Source organism: Grammomys surdaster, unplaced genomic scaffold, assembly GCF_004785775.1.
Source record: "Grammomys surdaster isolate TR1022 unplaced genomic scaffold, NIH_TR_1.0 130, whole genome shotgun sequence".
In the NCBI taxonomy this organism is placed as follows: Eukaryota; Metazoa; Chordata; class Mammalia; order Rodentia; family Muridae; genus Grammomys; species Grammomys surdaster.
The window spans coordinates 5,560,627-5,577,153 of record NW_021604588.1 but is presented as its reverse complement, the minus strand read 5'-3'; the positions used below and the strand labels follow the sequence as shown (position 1 = coordinate 5,577,153).

The 16,527-nt window shown below is 41.7% G+C and overlaps 1 protein-coding gene across 1 annotated transcript in view; it reads left to right on the top strand.

Moving 5' to 3' along the window:
- Tnn (tenascin N) overlaps positions 1-16,527 on the top strand; it is a 61,806-nt gene that overhangs the window by 13,353 nt on the left and 31,926 nt on the right. The window contains exons 5-9 of the mRNA XM_028759836.1: positions 944-1,129; positions 2,274-2,363; positions 10,327-10,590; positions 13,551-13,814; positions 14,513-14,776. Of these exons, the coding sequence (XP_028615669.1) occupies positions 944-1,129; positions 2,274-2,363; positions 10,327-10,590; positions 13,551-13,814; positions 14,513-14,776 (1,068 nt within the window). The remainder of the gene's footprint in view (positions 1-943; positions 1,130-2,273; positions 2,364-10,326; positions 10,591-13,550; positions 13,815-14,512; positions 14,777-16,527) is intronic.

Sequence of the window (16,527 nt, the reverse complement as noted above, 5' to 3'; positions counted from 1 at the left end):
CTTTCTTTCTTTCTTCTTTCTCTCTTTCTTTCTTTCTTTCTTTCTTTCTTTCTTTCTTTCTTTCTTTCTTTCTTTCCTTCTTTCTTTTTCTGTCTTATACTTTAAGAGCAAGCTCTATCAGCCCGGGAAACAGCTATTGCAATTCTAAACGTTCACAAAAGCCCTCAGTTGACCCCTTCCAAAAGTTTTTCCCTTAGAGTGCCATTCATTTGAATTAAAATTTTAGGGTCATTTCCCAATTGGTAGGACAAATGTTTAGCCCTTTGCATTTTACTGTGAACAAAGGCATATGATGAGTGTCCTTTAAAGAACAGAGTAACAAGGCAGTGTGAATACACTAGGGACCTTATGAAAGCATTATAATTTGATAGAAAGTTCGGGGAAGATGAAGAGAAAGACCCAGTTAAAAATCACCTACTTTGCAGTTTTGTTTTGGGTTAATGTATAGAGCATATGAGTACAGTGCACTCTAATTTGGGAGCTAGAGGAAGGATCTAGTTGCCTTAGAAATGTTATATTTTGAAAAGTTAAAATGTATTGTCCCAGTTTTACATGCATCTATTCCCATGGCTATTGCCAAGGACAGGGACTCTGTTGCTAAAGGAAGAACACCCATTAAGAGCGGCTGAGCCTTGGGCTGGACGTTTTGGATACTGGCTCGAGAGGAGCAGCTCCAGCTTGGTCAGAGTCTGTATGGAAGGAGCTGCATGGTGCACAGTGGGATGAGAAGTGGAGTATTTCTAGGAAGAGTCTGCTTTCTGTGGAGATTGCCAAGAGCAACAACCAGCTGTTACCTGGGGGAGCTCCAAGACTATATCCTTAACGGAAGCCAGCTCTCAGTGTGTCAAGAAAGGAGGCTAACTAGTGGCCAATGGACTGTTTCAGACCTTTGTGACCTCTGTACTCAACCATTTTCTCTTGTCTTCTGTGATCTCTGCTCTAGATCTTGCTGTGGTGGGCACAGCCTGGGTAAATGAAGAGACTGAGACATCCCTTGATGTGGAGTGGGAGAACCCCCTGACTGAGGTGGACTATTACAAGCTTCGGTATGGCCCCTTAACAGGGCAGGAAGTGACGGAGGTCACTGTGCCCAAGAGCCATGATCCCAAGAGTAGATATGACATCACTGGTAAGAGTCTATACTTGGAGATTCCAGATGTTCGCTGTAGAAGCAAAGATGGAGGGAGACAGTGCACACCAGGCCTTAGGAACCACACTTGATTCTAGACACCCAGATATAAGCCTGCTCCAGTGGACTGCTGTCTCTGTGCCAGCATTTAAGGGCTGCAATCCCAGGACACTTCATTTACAGTGTATGTCTCAAGTGTCCTTCCAAGTCAGCATATTTTTTGAGGGCCTATGTATATTTTAGGATACATTTGATGGTGTATACATGTGCTTCTTTTGGAGGAATGTTGGGAGAGGGTTGGAAGAAAGGAAGATATTGAGGGAGAGAGAGAGAGAGAGAGAGAGAGAGAGAGAGAGAGAGAGAGAGAGAGAATAAAAGAGAGTTGATTTGGTGAGTAACATACCCACAGGGTCGGAAACCTCTTCTTAGATGACTGAACCAGTTCTACTGAGACTTAGAACTTGGTAAATAGGGATGCAAGGATAGACTAAGTTTTGTAATACTTGAAGTTTCTACACTTTTCAAGGTCTTCTGTGAGAAAAGTACAGTCATGAATACCACAGGCCATTATAAGAAGCCATCTAAACGGAAGATGCTCAGGCTCATTAGCCTCATGGTGCATCCTCTGGGTCCTCACTCTGCTGCCTACTTCCTCAGCTCTGTTTCCAGAGAAGAGCTTGTAGCTCTCCATGTTAGTGGAGAGGAGAATGAGAGTGCAGGCTTCATAGATGTGACTGTCTGTTTTCATTTTGCTAGTGGAGTCTGAATAGTTGTGTCATGAGGAACACCACTCAAGCTGTTTCCACAGGGAGATGACTTGGTCCAGATTCCCGTCTTTCTTCTATTATAAGAACGAAGTTTTGAGTGAATCTGGTTGTTAGGAGCTGGAAAACATTTGGACTATAAATAAAATTGGGAAATAAATACTCAATAGCCAACAAAGAGCAGGAGCCCCAAGGACTCGATGCCATCTGTTCCCCATCATTCTGCTGATCCCAAGGCTTGTTACTTGCCTTGATTTTTAGCTTTGGGGTTAGCATAAGTCTTACCCTCTGCAAGAGAACCCAGGTAGAAGCTGAGTGGAATGGGGTCTGGAGCCTGTCTTCACACTCATGTTGGCTGCTTTTTTTTTTTTGTTTTCTAGGTCTGCAGCCTGGAACAGAATATAAAATCACAGTTGTGCCCATAAGAGGTGATCTGGAGGGAAAACCAATTCTCCTGAATGGAAGGACAGGTATGGAGGTTTTATTGTCTTCACACTTTCAGATTTTTCTTGTCTCTGTGTGACAGCTCCAGGATTTCCATGGAGAGGTGCTACAGCTCCCTAGATGGGCATCTACACTGAGGGGCAGAAGAATAAAAGCAAATCTCTCCTGTTTTACTTCTTTTCTTGCCTGGGAAAATTTTTCCTTGGGATCTTGGAGTGAAGGGGAGAGACTATCCCTGGTGCCTTTCTTCTGATGTTAATTGCTTCAATCACTGGATCATTATTGTCTCAAGGCACTTAATAGGCATACAGAATTGCATTCTCCAAAGACAGATGAGCTAGACTATATGTCATGTATTTGTTCCTGATGTTCACACTCAAGCAATCTGTTCTGAAATAGGTGATGTTTAAGACTCTCACATGGGAGTCATGGTACAGTTAGCATTTGTCTATTGAGAATACTTATAAGATGTTGTGCAGCAGTAATTTGTCAAATATCAACCAGAATGGAATTTGAAAACATCGTAGGCTTAAATGCATATCGAACTGTGCACCTCCTGCCTACACAGATTGAGACCTGGAAGAGGCTGGTGATTTGAGCCTGCAAAACAGGAATCTTTAAAATTTGAGTTTTTCTTAAAGGGTGGTTTTGTTCTTTCCAGCTCAGTCTTAGAAGTAGCTAGGTGGGCTGATATAGTAATGAGGCTGAGTGGTTGGAGTTAGAGAGCTGGCTAATTATAATGAAGAGATGTAATTTAATTTATGATCCAGACAAGATGGACTGGGTAGCCTGCCTAAATGCTTGATGAGACATTTGAGTGAGTCAGAAAATGACAAGTGCTTCCCTTGCTTCTGAAAGCTTTCTCTCTGGCTTGATTGAGAGGTTATAGATCAATTGAAAGGTTGCTACATGCCAGGCAGCAAATTCCCTCAGCGTTTTTCATGCCTTTTGTCATTTAGTTCTCACAGTTAGTCTATGGATGAGCTACTACTGTTATTTTTAGGTCATATGCCTATACAAACTAAGACTTGAAAAGGTGAAGGTCAAGATCTTCCAGTCAGGAAATGGCAAAGCTGGGTTTGAAAGAAGGATGCTCACCTCTAAGCCTTAGTGCTTAGCCACAGAAGCAAAATGCTTTCTAGTTGATCCTTCACTTGAGAGGTGAATATGTTTTCTCCTCTTACACAATCAACACAACACACAACAGTTGGTCATGAGTGTGTGTGTGTGTGTTTGGATTATTCTTCATATAGCTAGCAATTCTCCAACTGGTTGTCATACAAGTCAATTCACTTCTGATAGTACCTACTAAAAATACTATTAGATTTGGACTGAAGGATCAGAATTTAAAAGTGGGTTCAGGAGGAAACCGGAGGACTGCCTTATAGAATTTGAAACATCATCAATAGGGAGGCCAGTTGTAAACCTCAACAGCTGTGGGAGGAGTGGATGGAGAAGAGGAAGAGAGTTCAGGGTCTAAGAGAGCTGGCATATTCAGCAGTGCACCCTGGCGAGCAGCTGCACGGTAGAAGGAGAGAGGTGCTTCAGTGGAACGGTGACAAAGCTCATAATGCCAGATGTTGGTTGGTATTAACAAGTAATTAAAAAAAAGAAAATGAATGAATGAAAAAGGAAAAGTTTTTGGTTTTTTTTAGTCTGAACTTAAAAGCAGGCAGAGATTTAGCAGAGACTGGTAGGTAATTATTCCTCTCATTTCCTTGTATGTTCGGCTGAATCAGCTTTCCTGTGGGCTAAACTCTTAGTCAGGAGGTCTATGGGGTCCAGTGGCTTAACATTTAGGGGAGAAACAATAGCGTACTCTGATCTTTTCAGCCCATAAGAATGTCAGTCTCCACCTAGAACACTCAGGAAAAGAGGTGAAACTCAGATTCCATTCTTTTGACCAGGGGATCGTGCTATGCTTTCCCTTAATGGGATCCAGGGAAGTACTGATACCTCCATCTTTTCATGTGTTATTTTAAACCCCAAGGAGGTTAATTGTGGAGCTTTCCTTCCTAATGTTACCCAGGGAAAAGGGGATGTAAAGTCCAAAGCATGATCAGGAGGGAAGATCCACCCTTACTGGCCTACACTGCTACTTATCCTGGTAACAAAACTTGTAGTTCTTGATGAAATCCTTTTATAGTCACATTAAATGTCACAGCCTCTGAGTTCTTACAGCAATTAATTGCATGTGCCATTGAATTGGTAGTTAACCTTTCAAGTATATTATCCCAACTAGACTATTAGCATCTGAGAAGTGTTTTTATTGTCAATTATAGCTGAACATCAGGATGAGATACTTTACTGGATTTGAAATAAATCTATGGTGTGTGCACTACTAAAATAAAAAAAAGAAAAAGATACTATAGCTTCTGAGGTCAGGCCAGACCTGGTTGAGACTATGAGTTAATTTAGGAGATTAAAATTTTTGTTTTCTCCAAATATTTTGTTCCTTGCAAGATGAGAAAGAGTACTGGGATTTAAGAGCAGCATATACGTACGAGGAAGGGAAGAATGCAGCTCAGTTATTTTCCATTTAACAAGTCAACCAGTGGCACTTGTTAAAACAAAACTCTTAAAACTGAAGGGTCTCCAAATAAAAGAGTTTATTGAGCTGTTACAGCTGCTAGACAGAAACAAAACAAAACCCTGACCAGGTTCTTCGACAAATTCCTTTGACTATTAGCAACATGGCTAAATAGCAATCGAAAATATGTGGGTGGAACATAGAGTGCCAAGAATACATTTATAAAATTCTGGGAAGGAACACATATGTGCTTAACACTGAGTCTACACTGACAGTAGGTAAGAGAGACTGGATTATCACAGGCAACAAAAGATGAAATTCCACACTGATAATTATGCAGCTTGAGGCATTCTCCCAAGAACCCCTGCTCCTTCTGCTACAACCAGGACTTTGAATTATGCTGCAGAAAAAAAATTTGAGGACAAAACAATGAAGCAAACTAGGCTTTATTAGGGAAAGGATAGAACACACTAAAGGGATAGGTATAGGCTTCTCAAGAGACAGAGAATAATAAGTATTTAACTGTACCTACAAAGGATTTTGAGATCAGATTTGTCAAAGAACATGATCTGTATTTAAATATAAAAATCTAAAATTAAAACATTGAATTAAAATGTTCTAGTATACTTATTTTTTAATTCAAGAACTGTTTTATCTCTCAGTGAGAGTATAAGCTGTTTTATGAGTATATTCTACAGGTTTATAAATGAGCTAAGGGAGTGCTGAGAAGAAAAGTTTAAGTCAAAAAGGTCCAAGAAAGTATTGCTGTACCTTAGATCAAAACAAAATCATGATCTTTGGATTGTAAACTCTGTTCACAACTTTTTTGAGAGTCTTTTTTTGAAAAAAAAAAAAAAACAACCCCTCAGGTTTACAGAAAATGAACAATTGGATATGGTTGAATTCAAAGGCCACTAACATTTTGTCCTTAAACAAGGTTCATTAGTTGTTTGAATTCTCCAGTTTCATATCTCTCTCAGGAAAAGTGATACTGTCTCCCCACAGGCAATCCTTACCACGGGGGTGTGTGGTGACCGCACCTTTCCCTTCTCCCATCCCCAGAAGTTTTTCTGTTTCCCTGTCATGCTTTGGGATTATGCAGAGTTGGGAATACTTTGGAGTAAGAGAGCAGTGTCAGTTTTAATACTTCTGAAAGCTTTCAAGGAGACAGGGTGTGGTGGCTCTTGTCAGTGACTATATTTAAGTCAAAGTTTCTATGTGACACTCAAGACTAGGTGGAGATCTTACTATTAGTTTCACCCATAGTTGTTAACAAATTACCATCTTCCTCCCTCCTCCTCTCCAGTCATCCTTTTATGGAACTAATATCACAAAAAGGACAAGGCCAATAGAGATCAATGAGGACTGCCAGTGTGCAGCAGGCAGGAAGTGGTAGCTGAAGGAGGACTCTGGGACCAGGTTGGAGAGATCCTGTTTTGTAAATGTGGCTACAGCTGTAGTTCATCTAGGATTTGGCCCACCATGACAGCTACTGGAAGATTTTGTTGCATGGAAAAACGACTTAATGTTTCCCACACCTCCTTGTGGCAGACAGGGAGGTTTTGGTCTTGCAGTGCTGGCTTCATGCAATTTTGTGAGTGTGTGGGGTCCATCCATGGGATCTACTTTTCATTTTCAGATGTCAGTATCTGGCTGCTATCTTTGTTTCACCCTGTGAATGATCAGGGATCACAGCTCTGTGAGGATTCCCTCCTTCTAGTCTATGCTGCTAAGGAGTTGAGAAAAAGGGGGTTGGGGAAGGAGACAGAAATCACTGAGTTCTAGGCTGGTTCTGTCTCTAGATGGACTTTCTGTGGTTAAGCTTCTAGATCTAGACCTATTCTATATATAGATCTAGATTGATTTTTCTTTCCTGGTGTTCATAACCAAGATTTATTTATTTATTTATTTATTTATTTATTTATTTATTTATTTAGGCTTTAGGCTCTACTGTTCCCTAACTCGGATCTGGAAGCTCACCCTGAAGAAAACCCAATGTTGGGAAGATGGGTACTACAATGAAAGAAAGGTTTTTTTCAGTGACTGAAGGATGAGAAAATAGGAAATTTTACTTGAAAACATTCAGGAGGCTAGGGAGTTGAGGAGTTACAGACATAGGACCAGACCAATGAGGGAGAGAGCCCCCCCCATCCAACGAAGGTGCTACTGTCTTTTCTCTGAACAAGTGGAGCTCTTTCAGAAACTCAGATGCCTCCTCTTTTCATCGTCTCTTGTTTTCATGTGGCATCTGATAATTTTTTGTTGTTGTTGTTTTTAAACCCTGAAGGAGAAAAAGAGACTTAGCAAGGTCTAGGTCAAGTTAGTCCTGCATTATAGCTTTAGGCAAAGCTTTTCTCAAATGATCAACATGTCTACATGCAGAGCAGAGTAGAATCTGACTCAAAGGTTAAAGCAAAAAAAGAAGACAAACACAGAATGAAGGCAGATACAGCAAGACTCTCCATCCTATTTCAGTCACCCATCAGACACATGCACAGAGAGTTGATATTCCCAGCAAAGTGTTCCTCAGGTCCTTGAAAAGCAACCTAGGCAACTGTTAGCATTACAACAATGCACTGGATGTTTTCTACGGCAAAGCTAATGGAAACTGTCTTTAGCTAGATTATGTGACTTATGAAGTTAATGTTTTTTAAACAAAGGGCAAATGATTCTAGAGGGTTTGCTTAGGGTTTTCCTTGGCAACGACTCCACCTCTTCAGTGTTCTGAGGCTGATGCTTAGGGAACACAAGCTCCAGCACTAGCCAGGTTGGATCTCTCAGTGCACATAGACAGTTCTGACCCTACTCATCCACTGGCCTATGCAGAAAGGCCAGATGCTACAGGCTAAGTACTGACTGGGGCAAGGTGCCAGAGTAATAGGCATAGCTAGGATGCTAGACTTTGTAGATGTGGGTGAGTCACCTTTCATCACTATTGCCCAGACTGAGCTATGGCCTTGGGGGGTGGTGTCAGCATCTCTCCCTAGCAAGCACAGAGACATTGGGGAAAGGGGCAAGAGAAGAAATCCTCTCTGTTTCATGTGTGATTTCTTCTGAACAATCTCTTAGAGCCTCCTGATGTTGGCATTGGGGTTCTGCAGGCTTCTGCATCCAGATCCTCCCTCTCTCATTCCATGGAGTTCCCTTTGCCCACGAGATATGCCTAGTATTCCAACAGCCCAAGACTGTTTTTCTCTTTAGTATTCTCCCCAAGTTCTAATCTACTGCTCCTATGTTATTTCAGGTTACAGTAGCCTTTCAGAGCATATTTTATTCCACCCGAAATTGTTAGTGATTATTCCACATAGATTCAGAAGATGCTAGTTATATTGTATTGGATCTACCCAAGAGACTCCATTTTAGCTTTATTATTTCTGAAAAGATTGTAGGTTCTATCATGGGGTGCAAGGCACAACACTTTTGTATGTTGAATTGGAACAGAAGAATTGGCCACAATTTGACAAACACCACTACTGATCCTCAGCTGCAGATAGACAAAGATTGTTAGTGGAGTGACAGTCGCTAATATTTATTACTATTGATCTTACAGTAGTTATCTAACCTGTCTGGGCCTAGTGTGTGCTTACTCCTCTAAGAGGGGAAGACTTTATTAGTTTCCTAACTTCTGAGGGACCTGGTGAATGCCTTGTGTTTTCACCATGAGATTTGGTAACTAATGTATGGAAAGCACTGTGACCCTTGGTGTGTGCTTAGTAAATAGCAGTTGACTTACTAAATGAAATATGAACTGCCTCTGGTAATGGAGCACATTTCATCTTTCCTTGCAAATAAAACACTGCCCTTATGTTTGGTAAAGGTGCACTGTAGCTAAGGTTGAAAAATGAGACTATGTGAAATTATAACTTCTCTCTGAAAAATCCTTGGTTGAGAGACCAAGAATAGATCGGCACAGGGAGGAGAAGAATTTAGCTGCCTTAGACCAAGAAGTTGTTCTGTGGCTTTTTTAGTTGAAAGGATGTAGATCCGTATACAGAGGACATTCTAGGGTCATGTCTTACCATTGTTCTGTTTGACATCTTTACCAGTGACCTTGATGAATGTGTATTGATTGCTTGCTTATAAAATTCTCCAGTGTCAGAAAAAATGGACAGAAAAGTGAGCATATTAGACAAAAGATTAAATATAGAACTTTAAGAAGGTAAAAACTAATAAGTATAAATATTGGCTAAGGACATTATTTAACATGCATAGAATGGAGATAATTGGACTTAACATGGAAGTCCTCATTCTTGGATGTATATTGGAATCACGTAAAAGTTTTGTCTATGTGTTTATACTAAATTATTATATTTTTTAGGTAAGGCTTTACTCAGTGGTTCAGTTTGGTGTTGAACTTCATGCATAGCCCAGGTTTATCTTGCACCCATGATCCTTCTGCTTCTAAGTGCAGGAATTACAGGCGTGTCCCATCACAATCAGGGAGATATGTGTATATGTGGTGATACTTGTTTCTAATCCCAGCATTCAGAAAGTTGAGATACAAGGATTGTGAGGTCAAGCCAGGCTGAGTTATATAGTAAGATTCTGTTTCTGAAGAACTCTCTTAACTCCCCAAGCATAAAACAAGACCAACCAACCAACCAACCAACCAACCAAACAAACAAACAAATATGCAAACAAAAGTCCCTGAAAGAAGCTAAGACATGCTTGGGCTTATTTTACACTTCCTGAAGTGGAATCTCTGCTGGTTGTACTTGGCAGGGACCTAGTGTTGGCAGAATTTAGTAAGGGGCTTCCTCAGACCACAGGTACAGGGTGTGTTTTTGAGAAGCATGTATGTGTCCAGGATACCGTTGGTAAATTGTTCTGAACACCATTGACCTCAACAAAGACTCCTGGCTGTTTTATTTATCAATAACCGCTGAATGCCATCATATTCCTGGTCATTGTTGTGGGGTAAATAAGTTACATTTTTGGCACTTTTATTTTGGAAAAGAAAGAAACATTGTATAGATAGACGATAAGTGCCCTGTCAAGAAACTTTAATTTGAGAGGAATAAATAGACAAGGAGGTCAGTTGTTTTGATTTCAGGGGAATTGAGAAGAGAAGGGATAACTGTTCTTGAATAGTTGCTGAGTGGTCGCCTGCAAATGACTTAGAGACATCCCACCTGTACTTACAGTAGACACGTTAAAGGAGTGATATTTCACAGAAACGACTATGTCAGTGTTAGCATTGATTAGTCTGTTTATCAGCTGTGCCTAACAGAGTTTCCTCTAATGTAGTCAGTGATCTGAAATTAGAACAGTTTTTTTTTTTAAAATTTACCAGGGACCTATTCTCAGTTTCAGGTTAAGGCAGAGGCTAGATATTCACCTGTCATGGTTGAAGGAGAGACCCCTTTGCATTGTGGAAAGACCACTGACCTAGACTTTAAAGTGATTGTGAATTTTACCAGGTGACTGGTTTCTCTAAATTTTATTTCTTATGTATGAAGAAATCGATGGACCAACCAACGTGGTCACAAACCAGGTGACAGAAGACACAGCATCTGTTTCCTGGGATCCAGTGAGGGCTGACATAGACAAGTATGTGGTGCGCTATATCTCCCCTGAAGGGGAGACCAAGGAGAAGGCAGTACCCAAGGACCAGAGCAGCACCGTTCTCACAGGCTTGAAGCCAGGAGAGGCCTACAAAGTCTTTGTATGGGCTGAGAGGGGCAACCAAGGAAGCAAGAAAGCAGACACCAAGGCCCTCACAGGTAACGGGCGAATGGGAGTGAGGTAGGTTTCCTCAGGGTAAGGAGGAAATTGCTTTTGAAGGTGAGGATCATTGCTACTCGGCATCAACTCTTTTATTGGTGGGGTTGGAGAATATTTACATAAGCAATTTTTAAAGATCTTTATTATTTTTAAAAATTTTTATGCAATATATTTGATTTTTATTTGATGATATTGTTTTCCCCTTCCAACTAATCTCAGACCCATACCACTTCACCTCCTAGTTCACTCAACTCCTTGCTCTTTCTCTCTCTCTTAAAAGCCTCCACAAAAGTAATAAAACAAAGAACCCAAGACATCAAAAACCAAAACCAACTAAAAAAATAGAGTACAAAACTCACAAAAACCATGGAGTTTGTTTGCGTTGGCTTCTATCCCTGGGCATAGGGACTACTTGGAGTGTGATTGTTGTACTCAGTGACACCCCATGGGGAAATGGATTTCCTACTTCCCAGCAGATGTGAGTTGCAGTTAACTCCTCGGTTAGGGGTGGGACTTTGCATCTACTTTTCCTGCTCAGTGCTGAGATTTTTATCCCAAAGAAAATTTCAAATGCCATGTTTATGATTTATTTTATATTTTAACCTCAGACTGAGCTATAAGACTATTTGATAGAAGTAGTCATATTTATTTGGGATGGAATTCCATATACATCTGTCTTAGAGTAGAGTAAAATGTAATTTATTTTTTTTTTACTTTTTAATGAAAACTGAAGACATTGGGCCAACTATAAACTTGAATGCTTATCTCAGATGACAGTGGTGATAGAAGTCGTTTGCGTGCATGCCTCAGGAGCTCTCCTTCAGTCCATACAAATGGTTTGCATCCCACATCAACATTTGCCAAACGGACTGATACTTCCCTTAAACGTTTAGATACACAAGGATCTCCAACTGCATCTGCTTGTTCTTCTCAGCTCAGGCCTTCAGATGTTCTGAGGCATGCTGGGACAGAGCACAGCCAATCTTTGTGTTTGAACACTCTATTGGTCATCTCTGAATTCATGACAGTCTAATTGGCATCCACCTGCTCGTCCACAGCACTTAATAGAAACTCAGAGGGAAAGGATTGTGTTTGAACAATCACTTCAGAGAAGCATGCATAGTAATTAGGAATACAGTTTCAGACCTTTGACCATTTAAAATTTAACCCCAGTGTTGCCATTTATTAGCTGAGTGGTGGTGGGTCAGTTTCTGGTTTATAAAATGGCTCAGGAGTGTCTGGTTATAGGAATATGGGGAAGGTTGTATAAGTGTCTTAGTTAGGGTTACTATTGCTGAGATGAAACATCATGGTCAAAATCAAGTTGGGAAGGAAGAGGTTTATTCAATTTACACTTCCACATCACAGTTCATCATCAAAGGAAGTCAGAATAGGAACTCAAGCAGGGTAGGATCCTGGAGGCAGGATTTGATGCAGTGGACACAGAGAGTGCTGCTTACTGGCTTTCTCCTCATGGCTTGTTCAGCCTGCTTTCTTATAGAATCTAGAACCACCAGCCCAGACCACCCACAATGAGCTGGGCCCTCCCCCAATAATAACTAACTAAGAAATGCCCTACAGACTTGCCTACAGCTCACTCTTACGTAGGCATTTCCTTAATTGATGTTCCCTCCTCTCAGATGACTTTAGCTTAGGTCAAGTTGACATGAAACTGTCCAGCCCAGTGAGTTGATTCATATAAAGCAATTGATGCATGTCAAGTGTCCCAGTTTGCTTTCTGTTGCTGTGATAAAACATTGACCAAAACCAATTTGAGGAAGAAAATGTTTAAGAAGGGACCCTTGAAGAGAACCTGGAAGGACAGGTAGGAGCTAATGGGGAAGTCACATGTGCAAAGGCCTCAGGTATGAGATGAGGTTGGGCAGTTGATAATCTCAGGTGTCCTTTATGGTAGGCATGTCTGTGAAGTGGTACAATAACAAGGATGGAGCTGGGACATTAAAGTGTATTAGGAGTTAGACCTTTTATCCTTCCATGGCAGACAACATCTCATCTCTGTGCTCCTTAAGGTCAGTTGTCTCACGGGACTACTTTTTTGACTGAGGTCACTGCTAGGCCTGGCCAGCTGGGGTGTGCAGGCTGAGATGCTCTTTCTTTCTGCGAGCACACTCGAGGAGCTGACTCCTAGAGCAAGGTGGTAAAGACATCATGTTTAGGAATGCCTTTTTGTTTGTATAATATTGTTGTATAATAGAGTTTTGTTTGACTCTAAGGCCTTACATTTTGAGGGAAAAGGGATATCCCATACCTTACATGCCATTCTTAATAGCAAGCCTTACAAGCATGCACCATGCAGTAGTTTATCTATGAGGAAGGTCAGCTCCTTCCTTCTTTGTAGAGGGGCAGAGACAGAAACTTAAGTTACGATGTTTGTCCTAAGTGAGGAACCATGAAAACCAGAGCCCAGGTTCTAGTCTGTTTCATTCGTAGAGTCTACTGGGATCCTTCTCATGAGCCTATACCTCAGTACCACCGGTTTAAAGCTCACCCCATTCCCTAGACACAGTAGAAAAGCACTGACAGCTCCTACTTCCAGAACATTTTTCATCTCAAAGAACATAGCAGAATGGGGGATAGGGGAGAAGATTATTGACATATACTCACTTTTAGATACAAGGAAGAAGGAAACTGCAAGAGAGTGCTATGTAATTTATGGTAAATTGCTTATAAATGGCTTATGAAAGCCATTTCTTTAAAGAAAGAAAAGTTTATAGAATTGATCCATATATTGGCATGGTCTGAACTCTCCCTTCCAGTCATACTGGCAGTTTATCCTTAGAATACCTGACACTTGTCTACTTAAAGCCTTAAGATCTTGCAGTCCCTGGCATATAGCTGTCTGTGGAGTTAATTGAGTCATTATTCTGGCCATGCCTTTGGCCTTTTAGGAACTAGAAAGTAATAAAGCTTACCCTCTTCTTTTGTATCTTCCTTAAAGAAATTGACAGCCCAGAAAACCTGGTGACTGATCGGGTGACAGAGAACACTCTCTCTGTCTCATGGGACCCAGTAGAGGCTGACATCGACAGGTACGTGGTAAGCTATACTTCCGTGGATGGTGAGACGAAGCAGGTTCCAGTGAGAAAGGACCAGAGGAGCACCGTCCTCACTGGCCTGAGTCCAGGTGTGGAGTACAAAGTTTACGTGTGGGCGGAGAAAGGCGATCGAGAAAGCAAGAAGGCCAACACCAAGGCTCCCACAGGTAAGCAGAGAGATGCATGGTTGGAATGAAGTGTGAAAGTATGGATTTGAGCATGCATGGTACCACAGGTTGGAATCTGAATCCAGAGACTACAACTAGATACATGAGAGATAGCTCAGCCGGTAGAGTGCTTGCCGTTCAATCTAAGTCTGATCCTTAGCAAAAAGCTGCATGTGGGAATGCACACTTGTGATTCCAGCTTTGGGCAGGCACACAGGTGGATCCGTGGGGCTCACTGGCCAGCCAGCCTAACCTAGTCAGCCTGCCTCAGGTCTCTGAGAGAAGTACGATCGCATAGTGTTGATGCTTTTAGCAGACTTGGGGTTGTGTGTAGAGGGTCTGGTTTTGGAAATACTTGTGACAATACCCTCAGAGTGCTCACTGAAGAAGCAGCCCTTGATAAAATGATAAATTAGGTACCCTGACAGTGTGGCAGGTGTTTAATTGGCTGTCTCGATGTACCATATGTTACTATGAAGATAGTGTTCCTTCTACATTTTAGGGAGCCAAAAGTCAAGAAAAGATGTTAAGTGTATAGCTAGCCTGACTTTGAAATTGAGACTCAGAAACTGCTTTGTTCCTTGACTCCCAGCAGAGACTTGGCCTTGTGCTGAAAGTTCTGGAAGATAAAAAGCAAGATAAGGAGGTGTGTGGCTTCCATGGTTAAAGCTTAGACTTTTCAAACATTTTCCTTTCAGACATTGACAGCCCGAAAAACTTGGTGACTGACCAGGTGACAGAGAATACTCTCAGTGTCTCCTGGGACCCTGTTCAGGCCAACATTGACAGATATATGGTGAGCTACACCTCAGCTGATGGAGAGACCAGAGAAGTTCCAGTGCCTAAGGAGAAGAGCAGTACTGTCCTGACTGGCCTGAGACCAGGCATGGAGTATAAGGTCCATGTATGGGCCCAGAAGGGGACCCAGGAGAGCAGGAAGGCCAATACCAAGGCTCCCACAGGTGATGGGACATGCATTGCGCTATGTTGTTTCTAAGTGCATGAGATGACTAAGTTGATTTTTTCCCTCTCTTACTTTGGCAGACAGCATGATTTTGTTGATTGGAGGTGATGATGCTCTCTAGAGAATTGTGTACCTCCTTCTCTTACAATGCAAGCCTCATACTGTAATCTCCAAATTGTGGTCTTTAAAGACTGATACTTACTGCTCATAGCCTCCCCCACTTGCCTCTTCTTCTACCTGTGAAGCTTATTTGTTATTAAAACTAAACATCTCACTTTGGCAAGAAGCAAATATGAAAAAAGCACAAGTAACTGTCAGGCTGAGAGAGCCAGCCTTATAGGTTGTGATCCACAAACAATGTTTTTCTTTTTAAAAATTCCGCACTTGTTTAGACCCTTCCAGTGAAGTTTGTTCTTGCTTCTGCCTTTCGGATGAATGCTTTAGACAGAAATAATTGCAGTGTTTTGTTATCTACAAACAAGCCAGTGTTTACTCCCCCCCTCCCGTGTTGGTTTTTTAGTAATGAAAATGTCCATTTCCATGTATGGGTCCATCCTTCATTTGCAGCTAGCAGTTTGCATGCTAACTGCTTACCATGGGAAGTGGTATGGCTCCACTTTTCTTCTGTTTTCCTCCTTGAACTTTTAGGTCCTGTTCTTTCAGCTGGCTAACTATCCTTTTTTCCATCCTGATCCGTTAGCACTCCTTCCTCCTAATCCCCTAGCACCCTTCCTCTAGTGGTTGGTTGGCTAGCTAAGGATCTCAAAGCTGCTCTGATGGCATTATGGCATCTCTCTAACTAGTCCTCCAGGACAGCTCTTGACACAACCGCAAGCACTAGTCTCAACAGATGCTTAGTTCATGGAACCACATGTCCATTCTTTTGTCTGTGCGTAGCTCCGAAGCCCCTCTTACTCTTTGTGAGAGCAGCCTGCCGTTTTCTCACCAATGAAGAATTTTAGCCACATGTCAAACACCTGCTGATGTGTTCCCCATGCTTTAGAAAGGGCTTCTCAACCTCAGCACTGCTGACATTTGGTCAGGACAATCCTTTGTTGCAGGGCTCTTCCTTTTGTGTTGGAGAATGCTTAGCACATCCCTGTGTCTCCCTCTCCTTTGCTGAATTGTAGCAATCAGAATGTCTCAGGCATCACCAATCAACCGTGCTAAGATCTTTTGCTCCGTAGCAAACACAATAAGCTCAATCAGGGATCCCTGGGAAACAGATGAAAGTTCAGACCTCACCCAAGGTACACAAAGTCTTTTCAAATAATTCCATTCTCTGAATCCTAACACTCTGACTTCTCCAACTTCCTTAATAATCTGGACATGTTTGATCAGCCAAGGATCCTAGAATTATTGATCCCTCCTTACCTAAAACTTTTCAACTTTACGAATGCAGAAACAGTAAAGCAACTTGCCCAAGTATTAAAACAAAGTTAATAATTGATGAAAATAGATGTATATGTTGAATAATAGTACCTCAAAGTCTATAGACCAGTCTATATATAATTTTAGAGATGAGGACACAGAACTTAGAGACAGGCAGCCGAGTCTCCTGAAGCTGGCTACCAACAGTTGGATGACGGCAGAGCTGAGATGAAGTTCTTGGTCTGCTGAGTGGAACCCAAGGGGCTCCCTGCGCCTCAGCTCTGCCTCTTAAGGTAGAACACAGTCCCTTTGGATACAGTGTTCATTCTACTGTCCTGTGCTGCCTCTCTGAGGCGCTGAGTTCAGCTGTGGAGACAA